We start from the raw sequence: 16,109 nt of genomic DNA on the forward strand, positions 1-16,109 counted from the left end.
TTTTTAACATATGAATATGAATATATGATTAAGATTAATCTAAATATAAATTGAGTTGATGAGAGGAGAGGAGAGGAGAGGAGAGGAGAGAGAGTAATTAAATATTGTTTAAATCATGGGGGGTCCCATATGCACCCAATTCTCTCAAATCAATCAGAAGCCAAAGAAAAACCCAACTTTTATACTATGTAGATAGTTTACCCTTTCTTTATTTTTGCTCTCACAAAATAAAACAAATGTAAACTATTTACTATTTAACCATCAGTCGATATTAAGAATATGAATTTCAGCTGTAACAAAAAAAAAAGTATGAATTTCAATGGCATCAATGTGCTAAGCTATCATTTGTTTTCTCAAGCTATCAAAAACTCATGGGTTTGGACTTTGGCGTAAAACCTGCGACGCACATATATATGCGACGCTTATTAAAATCAACTGTTATTATAGTACATACCCCCTTTCGTCCTCGTCAATAATTTAAACTTGCTGTATTTTCCTCTCATAAAATAAAGTACGTGTAAACTATTCACCGAGACAAAAAGAGTATGTTTCTAATACATATTTATATCATAATATTTTTAAATCATTTATAAGTCATTGTATCTCCTTATGGGCGAATTAATTGATATTCTCTTCGATCTGGTGTTTGACGGTTTGTAACTTTATAAATGTTTTACTAACATTGAAATTAAAATCTAACATCGTTTGCTTTTGGTAATATATGGTGAAAAGTCGAAAAATAATAAATATAATTAAAACTAAGAAGCATGAAAATTCAAAATCGAGTTTAAAATCCGATTTCAGTTTACAATAGTAAAACTTTTGGATACACAAATTTAAGGGAGGAACTGCACTTATATTTGGAAGAGGTAACGTTTGCATTAGTTTAGGATTTGTAAACAATAATATAAAAATCTCTTTTGTAAACTCGTCCAATAAAACTATCATATTTACACAATTACAATTACAATTGTAGTATGTTACAACTGCTCAAAAATCATTTGTGAAACAATATTAGGTTGCCCACCTTTCATAAACTCGATAAAATTTACTTCCACATTTGTTGTCTATCAGTGCTGATGGCACTTCTTGGGAGAAGTCTACTCCGTCTTTGCTACTCAGTACTCTATTATGCATAGGAATCATATAATCAAGCTCCATTCTACCCAATGACTAACTATATATAATATGTCAAAAAGATGATAAAAATCATTGTAGTTAAATTGTCATACACTCTCGTCACATTTTTCAGGTATATTAATGAATTTTACTTACTTGCACCCTTAATAAAGTTTATTTGTTTGTCTGAGTGCGAAGTATTTGATCTGGACACAAATTTGGTTTGAGCTAGTTTTAGTTTAAGTATTTGGCTCTTGCCTCTTAATCTTAACTATAGGTCAACAATTCAACAACCATCCAAATTCCTAAATTATGCTCCCTCCGCCTCATTAAAATATTTACGTATGCTTTATACACAAAGATCAAGAGACAAAAAAAGCAAAATTGCTTTTAATATTATTAAAAAGCAAAGTAGAGAGTAAAATATACCCAAAATATAAACGTAAACTATTGACTGAAGCTCCTAAAAAAAGGAAAGTGTAAACCTTTGACCGAGACGGAGGGAGTATGTAATACACGACTATTGTCGGAGTACACTTGACTATTGTCTCGGCTTGAACGCCATTTTCATGCTTATGTAAAATTAATGAACATAGTAATTATATGTGTATTAGACTATTAGTAGAATTGAAGGGATAACATTTATACTTGATTTTTTGTACTCCATATCAAATCAAACTTTAACCTCTGAATAAAGCTGATTATCTAGACCTATTATTTACTATTGCGAATGGTCATATATCATGCATGGTTATTAAAAACGAAGCTTCTATTTAATCTTAATAATAAATCTCATATTTGAATTCTCTTTGTATATACATCCTTCGACAAAAAAGTTTATAGAAAGATTCAAGAAATTTGGTTACCTTTCACAATCTTTATTTTATGTCTATTCGCTTAGACTTAAATAATCAATCAACATGAATTACACTAAAAAAAATCTAAAAAAGCATAAAAAGCCAAACCAAACACCAAGAATATTTTCACATCATATATCCAAAGAATGAAGGATGAATCTAAGGTCTTGCCACAGTATGCTAATATTATACCTCACCTATTTTTAAAATACCTCATTTTAATGTACCCATAATATTTCTTTCCAATAGCTCTTCAATAAACACCATAATATTATTTGAAAATGTAACTTGAGTTTTTTCGTCATAATAAATAGCGGATAAAATATCAAAATACTTTGTAAAGAAGCCGACAAAATCTTGTGCAACACATTAAGCATAATATAATCAATTTTCTGCAATTTCATAAAATTATTAGTTATAAACCATCAAAAATATAGACAGCAACATTATCATACGGAGCTAACATGAAAAAAATAAAGTGCAACATGAACACACTAATATGTGAGTTGTTGTTGACGTCATAGTTTATATATATACTCTTATAAGGAATCCTAATCCTAATTAACACTATAAAGTGATGAATTATAAGCCCATCCAAACTCTAGTTCATGGCATAATTAAGAAGGTGTGTACTTGTATGCGCGTAGGAATTGAGAGTTTGTTTAACATACGAATTTGATCTTTACGTATTTTATCTGTTCTATTCTGTTTTATTTTATTCTAATTTTTATCTACAATATTTGTTTTAAATTAAGTAGTTCGGAAAATTTGGACTCTCTCTAATCGCTCGAAAAAAGCTTCCTTTAATAATATACTAGATTTAATGCCCGGACGATGTCCGGGCCACTTGTAATATTCTGTCTCTTCAACCACCGTTAAACGTTATGTTATAAAATAATCAGTACAATTTTCAACTCTCATCTACAAAGGCTCTATCGTATAAAATTGTGATTAATTTAATAAATTTGTTATTTTTATTGGGTTCATGTTTAGATAACTCAACTCAAACACGACCATGATAAATGTCGTGTCATATTTGTGTCAAGCCCACTTATATAAATGATCATTAAAACTCAACACAATCCCGTTAATTTCGTATCTTTCGTATTATATTTTCGGGTTATGTAATTGCTTGCGGCTCTAAGTTAGTATCACAATATCATCCTAATTTTTATTGTCTCAATTGTTTACTTTAACTCATCCCAAGAAATTGAATATTTTTCTCATACGTACTCCAAGCTGACTTAGCTAACCCTTAAGGCCATAACCCATAACTCATTTATGTAAATAACCCAATCATACTGCACAAGATCACAAAAGTGAAATTTGTATTTCTACAATGAAGGTTTTATGGTGTAGTAGTAGATTTGCAAGAGCATTTATACATGCTTAAGAAAAAATAAACAATGATGCTAATGGAGTGCATACTTTTTCACGGGTCCTTACATCTAAAGGCAATCCACCAAATGAAATATTATAAAGGTTTAGGTGTAAGGAGTACGGTCCTCTCGAAGGACACAAGAACTTTTCTTAATTGAGTTATACTTCATTTATATATAAAGGTATTATAATTGTATGATATTAATAGAGTCTACTTATCATAAAATCACAATTGCATTGTATTACTCCCTTTTGTCATCAATATATATCTCATAGTATACGGTTGTTACTAAATCATGCTACTATTTTAATTTCTTTCTTTTTAAGTAACTTTCATTTGTCAACAGTTTAGTGAATTATTTACATCATACTCCTCATGACTCTTGGCTAGATAAATCATGCTACGTACTCTTGGCGAGATAAATCATGTTACTTTTGCGAGTAAAAAGTGTTTCAAGTCATATCATCCTAATAATCGATAAAACTTATAGTAAAAATTCTTTAACGGAATATCGATGTACGGCTAACTCTTGTTGCTCTTTTCCTAAAACTCCTAGAGATCAAAAGAACTCTTCTCCATTTTTTTCTATAGAAAGCACATTATAATCTTTTGAAGAGTGTTCCTATTGTAAGAGAAAAAGCTCATCTTTTATCCTCTCCAATTATGAAGAACATTTGAAGAGTATATTAAAAAGTCCAAAGTACAAATTACATGTTCTAGGCTTCTAGCTACGTCATTAGTGATCTTGGACATAAGATTACCAAGATTATATTGAATTATTGTATTGGAGCAACTCGTCTATAGGATCATCTTATAATAACTCGAATCTAACAGAGGTTGACTTAAAAACCTGGATCAATAATCAATAAATAATGAACATTAGAATGTGAAAAAACATATTGTTATACTACAATCATGCATAAGTTATAACCTACAACATTAAAAAATACCAATTTAAATAAGGTGCCTAGAAAAGAAACCTTAAAACAGTCTAGTAGAGGACATTATTTATCCGAAAACACGTAGCATATCAGGGACATGGATCTTGCCAGTGGTAAATTATATCATGCTCCCAGGAGTAGGGAGCATGATACTCCCTTGGGAGTTATTAGGAAAAAATAAATAAAAAATAAAAATTATAAAAACAACCACCCACTAATCCACTATGTTACAATTAGTTATATTGCTCCTCTAATACTTATGTTATTCTACAAAAACTCTATCATGGATCTATTATTACTACTCAATTACGTAAATTTCATGTTTTTTGGCCAAATTATTTTGCATTATTCGCTTTGCTACTGTCTATGGAGCAAAACGTTCATGATTATTATTCCGTTTATTTGAACGAGTCCGCAAATGAAGATATGACATCCACAAAATATAAATAAGTGATACATTCACATGTTATATATTGTGAATATGAGGTTTATGTTTTGCGTATATGTAATCTATATGCGATGAATATGTAGTTATACTTTGTGAATATATGTTAGGTTATGTTAGATTAATATTTATGATAACCTCTATATATTTGTGAATATGTTTATCATATTGTGTGAATATGTTAATTAATTGGGTGAGTATGTGAGTTTTAATTTGAGAATAAAAAGTTTGATTTATATGAATATGTCAACTATGTAATGTGAATATTTTATTGTGATGAACATGTCAATTATATGGTGTGAATATGCGAGTAAAGTTAAAATAAATACCAAAATATATCAAATGTGATCTCAAATTATAGAGGAATCAAAATCACGAATAATGATATAATTTTTAAATTTTTCTAATTTATGAAATCTAAGTTTTAACGGTTTTAAAAAACTAAATTAAAGTTTGGTAAATTATATCATGCTCCCAGGAGTAGAGAGCATGATACTCCCTTGGGAGTTATTAGGAAAAAATAAATAAAAAACAAAAATTATAAAAACAACCACCCACTAATCCACTATGTTACAATTAGTTATATTGCTCCTCTAATACTTATGTTATTCTACAAAAACTCTATCATGGATCTATTATTACTACTCAATTACGTAAATTTCATGTTTTTTGGCCAAATTATTTTGCATTATTCGCTTTGCTACTGTCTATGGAGCAAAACGTTCATGATTATTATTCCGTTTATTTGAACGAGTCCGCAAATGAAGATATGACATCCACAAAATATAAATAAGTGATACATTCACATGTTATATATTGTGAATATGAGGTTTATGTTTTGCGTATATGTAATCTATATGCGATGAATATGTAGTTATACTTTGTGAATATATGTTAGGTTATGTTAGATTAATATTTATGATAACCTCTATATATTTGTGAATATGTTTATCATATTGTGTGAATATGTTAATTAATTGGGTGAGTATGTGAGTTTTAATTTGAGAATAAAAAGTTTGATTTATATGAATATGTCAACTATGTAATGTGAATATTTTATTGTGATGAACATGTCAATTATATAGTGTGAATATGCGAGTAAAGTTAAAATAAATACCAAAATATATCAAATGTGATCTCAAATTATAGAGGAATCAAAATCACGAATAATGATATAATTTTTAAATTTTTCTAATTTATGAAATCTAAGTTTTAACGGTTTTAAAAAACTAAATTAAAGTTGGAGTATAAAGTACCATACACCTGGGTGTATGGTATAAGCATTGCTTTCCAGTGAAGTCTTGAATCATCAAAAGTGTTAAGAATTTAGCAAATAAATCTTGAATATGGTTGCTTATTTCTTCAGGCCTTTCTTGGTTGATGAAGTGAGACTCAATTCTTCATCTTCATTCTTTCCTGTAAAAGAAAAAAAGTACAGTATAAAATTAGATTTTTCTTTCCCGTAAAAAAACTATAAAATTAGATTTTGTAGTATACGGCCACCTTAAGTGTTTTTAAATTAAATTGAGATCGACCGCCACAAGTGTATGTATAATAGTATTGTGACAATTTCTAATTCCTGAAAAAATAAAAATAGTCAGTCATAATAAAAAAAATGCATTCATATACAAAAACTGCACAACAAAAAATCAATAATGCATGATCAAGCATAAATGCATAATAGGCAGAATATGGCAGCTAATAATGGAATTGAAATACGGAAGTAAATAACGAAAAATACACCATAATTGCAATTACTAAATAGCATATATATACACACACAAATAAGATGTAGTATGTACATAGGATTATATGATGTAGTGGTTTCTTTTGGGTAGAGTTTTATATAGTATTCAGTTTTGTACCAATGTACCTTAGTTTGCTTAGAGTTATTCTTAAACCCTATCTCCTATTTTAATTATATATCTATTACTTATTACTTATTTTATAATTAGGTGGTTTGTAGAGTTTGGACTCTCTATACTCGCTCGAAAAAGCGTCCTTTAATAATATATATATATATATATATATATATATATATATATATATATATATATATATATATATATAGAGAGAGAGAGAGAGAGAGAGAGAGAGTGAAGATCCGGTGAGAACGAACATTCAGTGAGAACGGTGAGAACAACCTACAACCATTGGATTTAAAAAAATCCAACGCCTGAGATTAATGCACACAATCCAACTACCTTCTACGTATAAAACATCACTTTGTTCATATTACTTTCTCTCTCCTCTCATTTGTCCAGCACACTATCTCTCTCTACCATATTTCCCCCAATTTAATTTTCTTGTCAAAATTCCAAATAATAGATCGCAGACGGCGACGAACACGCTTAATCATCCGCAATTTTTTCTGATTAGCTTCCTTAATCCAACAATCTCTCTCATTTTTTGTAAGTAATCGTGTTTGTCTGAGCTTTATTCTCAATTGTGTTGCTCGAATTTGTCCAATTTTATGATTTTGATCTGAAATATCTCTTTAACTTCTTCCGTATGCTTTCAATCACTTTTGCAGGATCATTTCTTTTTTTGGTTTTCCTTTTGAGGTTTTCTTAATCAGGTAATATTCTCATTTTTGTGATTAATTTAGTTTTCCGTCCCGCTTTGTTTAATTTATACATTTAATTTATTTATGTATTCACTGTTGTTTTCCTGATTGCATATACTTTTCTTGCCAGTTAAAGTACTCTGACAGTCGATGTTTTCTCTCTTATCCGTCATGTTTATTATTTCTTCCGTTTTTGTGTTGTTCTCCTGGAAATTGCGTTGTTTGCGAATTTAGTTTCATCAATTGCTTAGCATTTCATTTATACTTCGATTTTTCGTAGATTTACTATGTTTTTCCTCTTTACATGTTGTTTTCGCTTATTCACTACCAATAAAGTTTACTTAATTTTAGCTGAATTGTTTAATTTTCCCTGTCTATTGTGAAGTTACATTAGTTTTATAATTGATTGCTTAGCCAATAGGTACATTTTAACGGGTTCTAGTTACGTTTAGTTTACTACTAGGTACGTTTGTAGTCTTGTTTATAATCGATTGTTGCTTACTGTCTCTGAACGTAGATTGTTGTCGTTATTGGTAGTGTTGGTTGGTTACTTCTGAGATAGTTGCTATGAATAAAAATTCAACAAAAAGATGTGGCAGCATCTATATTTAGTGGTATACCTTGAGATATACACTCAAGGTAGGGCTTTATAGCCACTAGGTACATTTTAACGGGTTTTAGTTACGTTTAATTTATTACTAGATACGTTTTTAGTCTTCTTTATAATTGATTGTTGCTTGCTGCCTCTAAACGTAGGTTGTTGTCGTTATTGGTAGTGTCGGTTGGTTTCTCAACGAAATGAGTTACGCGAGATAGTTGCTAAGAATAAAAATTCAACAAAAAGATGTGATAACATCTATTTTTAGTGGGGTATACTGTGAGATCCAATTCTCAGTGGTTCTATACATTTAAGGGGCTCTATACCCAATATATACGTTTTAACGAGTTCTACTTACGTTTAATTATCTACTGGGTACGTTTCTAGTTTTGTGTTCTGCTACATTGTGTATTCTTCAAACATACTAGTAGCTACAATTTTTGTTTACTTGTGTAGTCATCAAGAAGTCTAGTCCTGGAAAGTTGGCAATAGAAGTCTAGTTTTGGTATTTTTAATTATTGGTACAATATTTATAACATTGTTATCGATACGCAGGCTTTCGCTTGCTATAGAAAGACAGTAGCGGTCAACTTTTTACGATGGCAAGGAAATAATAGGAAGGTATAAACTTTTTATTTTTTTCCCATTCTCATTTTTTTTTTCTTTTTGAAATCTCTTAAATTATAGCCTGATGTTTTCATTTACATGGCTGCTTTGTAGATATTTTAAGTAGATGTGGAAGTGTGAGCTTGTGGAAGTGCGACTACAAGCAATTAAGCAAGGATATTGATCGTCTTTTTCGGAATGTTTCATGGTGGCAAATATGACTCTTCAATTCAATTAGGGTCGTTGTTTTGTAATAGTTTCATTTAGGATTGTCATGAAAATGTAGTGTAAGCTCGTTAGGAATTTAAAATGCGAACTGTTGCGACAATTGATCACCTTTGTCCATTCAAGAAGAGTTGTGCCACATGAACCATCTTTAATGTCAATTTTTCAATACAAATTAATTTAAAGCGACTACATATATGCATGAAGGCAGTGATTCCTTTTTCCTCATTTTTTGTTGGAATTGTTTGAAACAATTTCCAACTTTTTCGTTCTCGTCTTCTTGATTGAATTTTTGACATATAATGTCTAGAGTGTTGTTTTCTTTTTTAGAACTGTAAAATGTCATATGGGTTAAAAACCCGAAAGAACCGTGTGTTTGCTGTCTTGAACATATGGTAGATATATTGAGTGTTAATCTCAGCCACCTCAAGTTATACGCTGCAAATGTGCCAAACTCTTTTCAGACGATTTGAACTTTAGCATACTCAAGCTATTATGTATAAACAACCCAAACATTGGCAAACTGAATACGATTTTGAATTTAAATGTAATATCCGATTAACGCAATGAAACAAGCTGATAGTACAACCTAAGCATAAGCATAATCATAACACCAACAAAACACAACCAAGGAACAATCATCCATGACTAGTACTAAAAAACGACAAAAATGTTTCTTACCATACATAATTATGGTAGATACACTATTGGCTTATGTAGTTACATGTATAATCCGTGTAGATGCGCGTTTTATTAAAAAAAATTGTTTGTCTAAAATCTTTAAAATCTCCAATGCTTGTGCCAATAATCAAATCTTCAATCCTAATGTCAGTAATCTTTAATTCTTTATCCCTTCAATCCTTCAACAATTTAAGACTAACATAAGTAAAATTGCACAATTAAGTAGATACAACAATACAAATATAGAAAAAACAAATATACCTCAATTATAAAAAATATACTAGATTGAATATTTTACCTGCCTATGAATCTCCCAGGACAATTCTGACTATCCTGGAATCATACTTGACCACAAGCATTGCATTTTCTCAGTGGTTTCTTATGTTCTCGGATAGCTTTCTCCTTATGGGGTGCGATTGAACTTCTTAGTTCCCAAAACGGTAAAGAGGATGATGTAGTCAATGTGCTCTTGCTTGAGCCGGGAAGTACATTATTTCATTCATTCTGATTGATTCGCTTTTGAACAGAACCTAAGCCCGTGTGTTCCTGGGAAAGACATGTGGCCATGAAGAGGGATTAAGTGTGCGAAACGGCATTCTCAAAACGATGGCACAACTCTCGTTTTTCCAATGGTACTTTAATTCCTATTCTTATCCAAATTTAGACGCCCGCTTAGAAGGGAAATCTTATAATTATTTGTGTTGACTTCCTCATTTTAAAACCGGAATTGGAAGAATATGTTTTGTAGAATTCTATTCTCTACTCCCATTTATGTTTTGTAGGATTCTATTTCCTCCAATTTTTTGAAGCTCATACTACAACAGATTTGTGCACAAATAGGGGGTATCATTTCCTTTGAAATGCGCTCGATTGTTGGTGTCAACAACTAATAGAACGTATACATTATAAGAGTACATGAATTATCAATTTTTCTGAAAACTGAGACGTGGCCATTACATAACTAGATACGCTAATCACACAGGAAAAACAACCGTGCTTATTTATCGTTCAAACTGATACGCATCAAGTAAATCACTAAATACACTAATTAAATACAAAAAATAATGGAGTTGATTTATCGTCTAATTTTCTTCACACTGAGACGCATCAACTATATCACTAGATACGCCAGTCAAATACGAAAAATAACATAGCTTATTTATCGTCTACTTTTTTTAAAAAAATTATATGCATCAATTGTAACACTAGATAGCTAATTAGATATGAAAAACAACATACCTTATTTATCGTCTGGTTTTCAACCTGATAAGCATCAATTAAATCGCTAGATACGTTAATCGATTACAAAAAAACATCAGAGCTTATTTATCGTCAATATTTCTTAAACCTGATACGCTAATCAAATACGAAAAACGTCATAACATGATATGTTTGACAAACCAAAGGCAAAATGATTGCACTAACAAAAAGCTAAATTGGAATACGTTTAACACAGACAAAAATCTGAAAACAGATGAAACGCAAACACGATTGAACCACATGAATCTGACCGCAATTGATACGCGATTATCACAAACACAAACTTAACACAGATTGAAAACGATGAAACATAGATACATACCTGAATCAATAGACGTTTTTTCGTTAAGATTCCTATCAGTTGGAACAATTGTGTCACTAGAAGCAATTAATTCACTAGAACCTTCAATCTCCATAAATCCCTAGAAAAAATAAATCAAATCAGGAAAAATTACTTGATACATACATAAACTATGTAGTAAAGCTTGAAAATATTAGAGATGTTCATCAATTCCGTTGAATAATATGCATCAATTAATTCAATTTCGATCCACAGCTGCGTCGTTTTGCAGGAGAATCTCGCGAAATTTTAATGGAAAGGTAGTAAGAGAAGGGGAAGGGTGGCTGTAGTCATTCTTTTTATTTGTTTTGTTTGTTGTACCATCCGTTGGATTTTAGTTTGATCTAACGATTGTTAGTCGTTCTCACCGTTCTCATTGAGTGTTCGTTCTCACCGGATCCTAAATCTATATATATATATATATATATATATATATATATATATATATATATATATATATATATATATATATATATATATATATATATATATATATATATAGGGGCGGGATCCCGTGCGAACTAACTTACGGTACGAACCGTATTTAACCAACCCATTATACACTGTTATCTTCTTCTTACGCGCTTCTATCTTCTTCGACAAAACAAGAAACAAACTTTCTTCCATGGTTCTCTTCTTCAACCTCTCGCGATTCTCTTCTTGGTAAACTAGTTTCTACCATCACTATCCTCTACGAAACAAGCTTCTAGATTTACAACATTCAGCTCATCATTAATTCATCAAACAAGGTTAGCTTCAATTATTGTTATTTTTTCATAAAATAATTTAATCGAAAATTTTACATTTAATTGATTTGGTATTTTAGATCAATGCACATATATGGATTGTAGAGTAGTTTATGAGGTTAATTTTATGAAGAAATTTCAAATTGTTTGATAAATTAGGGTTTGTAATAACCGAAAAATTCAAATCGTTTTTTTAGGGTTTCAATTGGGTTAAATTCTTTAAAGATGGTAACAGTCTCAACCAATTGTTCTTCAACTTCAGGTACAAATTCTTCATTTTGTTGTGCGATTAACATTTTAATTGCAGATTTTTAGATGCACTTACTAAGATACTATTGTGATTTTAATTGCAGATGTTTGTACTCAAGAACATGCCTCAATAACTGAAACCGTAAATGATGAAGATGATTCCCAAATGGTAGATGGTACGAATTCTTTCACTCTTTTTGCATTGATTCTACATTTTATATTAAAAAGAGATGTCTGCAAATTTGGTTCATAAAATCTGAAAAAGAGATCTTCTTTTTTTGTTTGGTTGTGTGTAAGAACTGGGTTCATGATAAGTTTGTTATCAGCACGTGATACCAGCAACTAGTGTATGATTTTGAGACCTGTTTTCGTCGGTTACTTTGGCTGATGGGTAGCATTACTGAGAAAAATGTTGATCCTAGCTTCATTGAGTGAGATGATGTTGACAATATTGGAATTTCTTATGAAGCTGAATGATGCGTTTGTTGGATACATTTTCCTGTTTGATGGAATTCTCTGATGTAATTGCAAGCTTTGTGTCGAAGTCTCATTTATCTGTCTTTCAACGGCGTAGTAGATTAGTTTGTTATTTGATTTGGTTCATAAAGTTACGAATTCTTTCACTCTTTTTGCTCTTTTTGTATGACACTGTTTGCCTGTCTGTATCGAATTTTCTCCCTAAGTGTCTTGGGCACATATACTCTCATCTCTGTACATTGCGAACATTTCATATTATTCGATCAATTTATTGCCTCCTGACTTGGATATTCCTTCATATGCTAATTCATAGAATCCGACTATCCGTCCTTTTGTCTCTTTTTAACTGAGGTATATGCATAGATAATGCTGTACTTTTGCGGGGCGATACCGCTTTGTAACAAAGCGACAACTTTTTTTTAGCTTTCTTAGTAATTATTATAACCATTATTAGTCCTTGTCTTCCTCTATCTTTACATTTTCATGCCAAGCAAACTGGCAACTTTTTCGTCAATTCCTTCAGTGAAATGCAATGTTTTTGGATTGACTATTAGCAGTTACAATTAAATCTAGGATGGAGCCGATAGTTAAATTCCATAAAGGAAACTGGTCTGCTCTTTTGTGTATTATGACTTTAGAGATTGAGTTGCGTTGTTCATGATAAATGTATCACTTTCAACGACTCATATATGTTTCATAACTAGGTTTTCCACTCTATTTTAGACTATCTTGGGGGACTACTGTATCATTTAATTTACAGTCGTTACTTGTTCAATTAATTGTTCTTCAACTGGTTCCATTATTCTCATTTTCGGTGGACAAATTGTTCCATTGCCTAAGATGCCAGCTTTTGAGTTGTTAATTTATAGTCGTTACTTAACGTACCTGGGTAATTTAGAGGAAACGTACCCACAATATATGTAAAACGAACCCAAGACTATTTCGAGAAGTAAGTAGTATGTAAAAGGGTTTTGGAGATATTGGCTCTTTTTGGCTTTAGTTTAGAAGTATCTGCTTATGTTAGAAGTGTGTTTTGGAAGTTGAAATTGATGTAAAAATTTCTGGAATATTGTTTTCTAATCAATATTAATCGTAGTAATTTGATTTCTCTTGTTCTTTGAGTTGCTGCAATTTTTTTTTTGGGATTTTGAATTCTGAGTTCTTAAATGGCATGTGTATCCTACTGTTTTCCATTTCATTAGTATCCATTCGATTTCGTTTGGTATCCGATTTCAGTTCAGTATGATTGAATACCCCTGATTGTCCAGATCAATTATTAGTGAAATGCCATTCGTTGTTTCTGCAGCTATAGTTGGTGATACTAATGACATGGATATTTCAACAAATCCAGAAGAAGATATATTATTGCTTACTAATTGTCCAGATCAATTATTAGTGAATGATGTGCCATTAGTGAATGATGTGCCAGGTAAATCATTTAGTTTTATTTATTGCATTTTGTTAGGGTGAAGCAAGACGACAGTTTATAAGTAACTGTTGTTAATTTGAGTCTTCCAGATAGCCCGGAAGTTGTTGCTACTAGTGAGATTCACGGAGTGCCTCATTGTTCAGAAGAGCTTAAACCATTTGTTGGAATGAAATTTGAGAATTTGGAGCAAGGGTTGGATTTCTACAAAGCATATGCCAAAGCTTGTGGCTTTATTCCGAGATTGGATTCAAGTAAAATCATTCAAGGAGTTACTACACATAAGAGCTGTGTGTGTAACAAAGAAGGTAATAGGCAGCATGGTGGGCAAAAAAGGAGGAGGGCAATAACAAGAGTTGGGTGTCTTTGCCAAGATTAAGTTTAAGAGACTTCTATTTGGTGAGTATGAGGTGTATGAATTTATCGAGGTGCACTCACATGCAATGGTAACTCCAGCCACAATGATTCACTTAAAGTCATTTAGGAAGCTCAACCTTGTGCATAAGAAAATGATAATGGATAACTCACGTGTTAACCAGGGGCCTGTGAAGACATTTCGAATGTTTAAAGAGTACGTTAGGGGATATAAAAACGTAGGGGCTTCCTTAGAAGATTTTAAGAATTTTTCAAGGGATGTAAAGAAATACATCAAAGAATATGATGCGGAAATGCTGATTGAGGGCTTCATGCAAAAAAGAGCTAGGTGTCCCTCATTTTACTTTGATTTTGATGTTGATGACGACAAAAGACTCACTAAGGTTTTCCTGGGTGATCCAATTGCAATTAAGAACTATGCACTCTTTGGTGATTCTGTGTCTTTTGACACCACATTCGATTTTAATGAATACCGTATGGTGTTTTGTCCTTTTACGGGGGTTGACAACCATAAAAAATGTGTCACTTTTGCGGCTGGTTTGATAATGCGGGAGAATGAAGAGTCTTTTACCTGGCTTTTTGACAATTTTATGAAGGCAATGGGTGGGTGTTATCCTACTACTCTGATTACTGACCAATGTCTGGGTATTAAAGCGGGGGTTAAAAATGTGTTTTCAGCAACACAACACACAGATTACGTATGTGGCATATCATGAAAAAATTGCCTGACAAAGTTGGTTCAACCATTTACAAAGACACAGACTTTCTAAAAGAAATAAGTTCTATTGTTTGGAATGAAGATATTGAGCCAACTGAATTTGAGTCGAGCTGGTGTTCAATTATGGAAAAACATGATTTGTCTGGAAATGAGTGGCTGAAATCCATGTTTGAGGACCGCAAATTATGGATTCCTGCATATTTTCGGGACACTTATATGGGTGGGCTTCTAAGGACAACTTCAAGGTCAGAATCAGAGAATAGTTTCTTCGGCAACTTCACCAACCCCAACCTATCACTTGTTCAGTTTTGGATGCGCTTTCAGTCAGCAATGGATGCTCAACGCTGGAAGCATTCTAAATTAACTGCTGATTCTAAAAACTCCTCTCCTATATTATCAACTCCCCTTTCTATAGAAAAGAAATGTGCTGAATTTTACACACCACCTGTGTTTTATGATTTTCAAGAAGAGTTGAAAGGTGCATGCTACTCTTGTAATGAGGCCAACAAAAGCACGAAAGAAAGAGACGTGGAGCGTTTATTTGTTATGGATCGTGAGAGCAAGAAAGTCTATGAAGTCGATGTCGATGGGAAAACTTTAGTGTGTTCATGCAAGAGGTTTCAGAGATTTGGGATACTTTGTAGACATTGTGTATGGGTGTTGCATAATAAGGGGTTTGATGAAATACCTTCTGAATATCTATTGCCGAGGTGGAGCAATTATGCAACATTTCGTCCTATCTTTAATGTTGTAGGGACGTCTTTAGAAGCTGATTGTGCGTCAATTGACACAAGACAAAACACTATCAGTGAATTATGGTCGTGGGTGTTCACTGCAGTGTCACTTGTGGAGGATGATGAGGAAAAGGAGAAAGAGTTACTCGAATTGCTTCAGAGTTTCAATGAGAAGTTGTTGATTTCAAGTAGTGGTGGGAAGTCAAAAAGCAAGAAAACTCAAATCGAGACGCTTCTTGGGTCTAAAATCCCTACTAAAGCTCATATTCTTCCTCCAAATCAAGCAAAAAATAAGGGATCTGGTAGAAGGATGACTTCTGAAAAAGAAAAGGCAATGGAGGAGCACGCTAAGCCTCTTAGAAAAT

The 16,109-nt window shown here is 31.9% G+C and overlaps 2 protein-coding genes and 1 long non-coding RNA gene across 3 annotated transcripts; all 3 read left to right on the plus strand.

Moving 5' to 3' along the window:
- The first annotated feature begins 7,027 nt into the window (after positions 1 to 7,027).
- LOC141633283 (uncharacterized) lies at positions 7,028 to 8,924 on the plus strand. The gene is made up of 4 exons (XR_012538068.1): positions 7,028 to 7,154; positions 7,277 to 7,321; positions 8,463 to 8,528; positions 8,628 to 8,924. It is a non-coding gene; the product is annotated as an uncharacterized LOC141633283 (long non-coding RNA).
- Positions 8,925 to 11,658: 2,734 nt separating this feature from the next.
- LOC141627627 (uncharacterized) lies at positions 11,659 to 14,296 on the plus strand. The gene is made up of 5 exons (XM_074440859.1): positions 11,659 to 11,768; positions 11,963 to 12,027; positions 12,119 to 12,190; positions 13,798 to 13,920; positions 14,010 to 14,296. Exons 2-5 carry the CDS (start codon positions 11,991 to 11,993, stop codon positions 14,294 to 14,296), a joined length of 519 nt encoding a protein of 172 aa, XP_074296960.1. The 5' UTR covers positions 11,659 to 11,768; positions 11,963 to 11,990.
- Positions 14,297 to 15,004: 708 nt separating this feature from the next.
- Positions 15,005 to 15,776, plus strand: LOC141627628 (protein FAR1-RELATED SEQUENCE 5-like). The gene is made up of 2 exons (XM_074440860.1): positions 15,005 to 15,661; positions 15,765 to 15,776. The coding sequence occupies exons 1-2, from the start codon at positions 15,005 to 15,007 to the stop codon at positions 15,774 to 15,776; spliced, it is 669 nt and encodes a 222-aa protein (XP_074296961.1).
- Positions 15,777 to 16,109: the final 333 nt, after the last annotated feature.

This window comes from Silene latifolia, chromosome Y (genome assembly GCF_048544455.1).
Source record: "Silene latifolia isolate original U9 population chromosome Y, ASM4854445v1, whole genome shotgun sequence".
In the NCBI taxonomy this organism is placed as follows: Eukaryota; Viridiplantae; Streptophyta; class Magnoliopsida; order Caryophyllales; family Caryophyllaceae; genus Silene; species Silene latifolia.

Excerpts from the sequence above, each read along its gene's own strand:
- LOC141627627 (XM_074440859.1), top strand. The coding sequence starts at position 11,991 with ATGGTAACAGTCTCAACCAATTGTTCTTCAACTTCAG. Across the intron at positions 12,028-12,118 it reads CAATTGTTCTTCAACTTCAG|ATGTTTGTACTCAAGAACAT; the intron begins GTACAAATTCTT and ends TTTTAATTGCAG. Across the intron at positions 12,191-13,797 it reads TGATTCCCAAATGGTAGATG|CTATAGTTGGTGATACTAAT; the intron begins GTACGAATTCTT and ends TTGTTTCTGCAG.
- LOC141627628 (XM_074440860.1), top strand. The coding sequence starts at position 15,005 with ATGAAAAAATTGCCTGACAAAGTTGGTTCAACCATTTACAAAGACACA.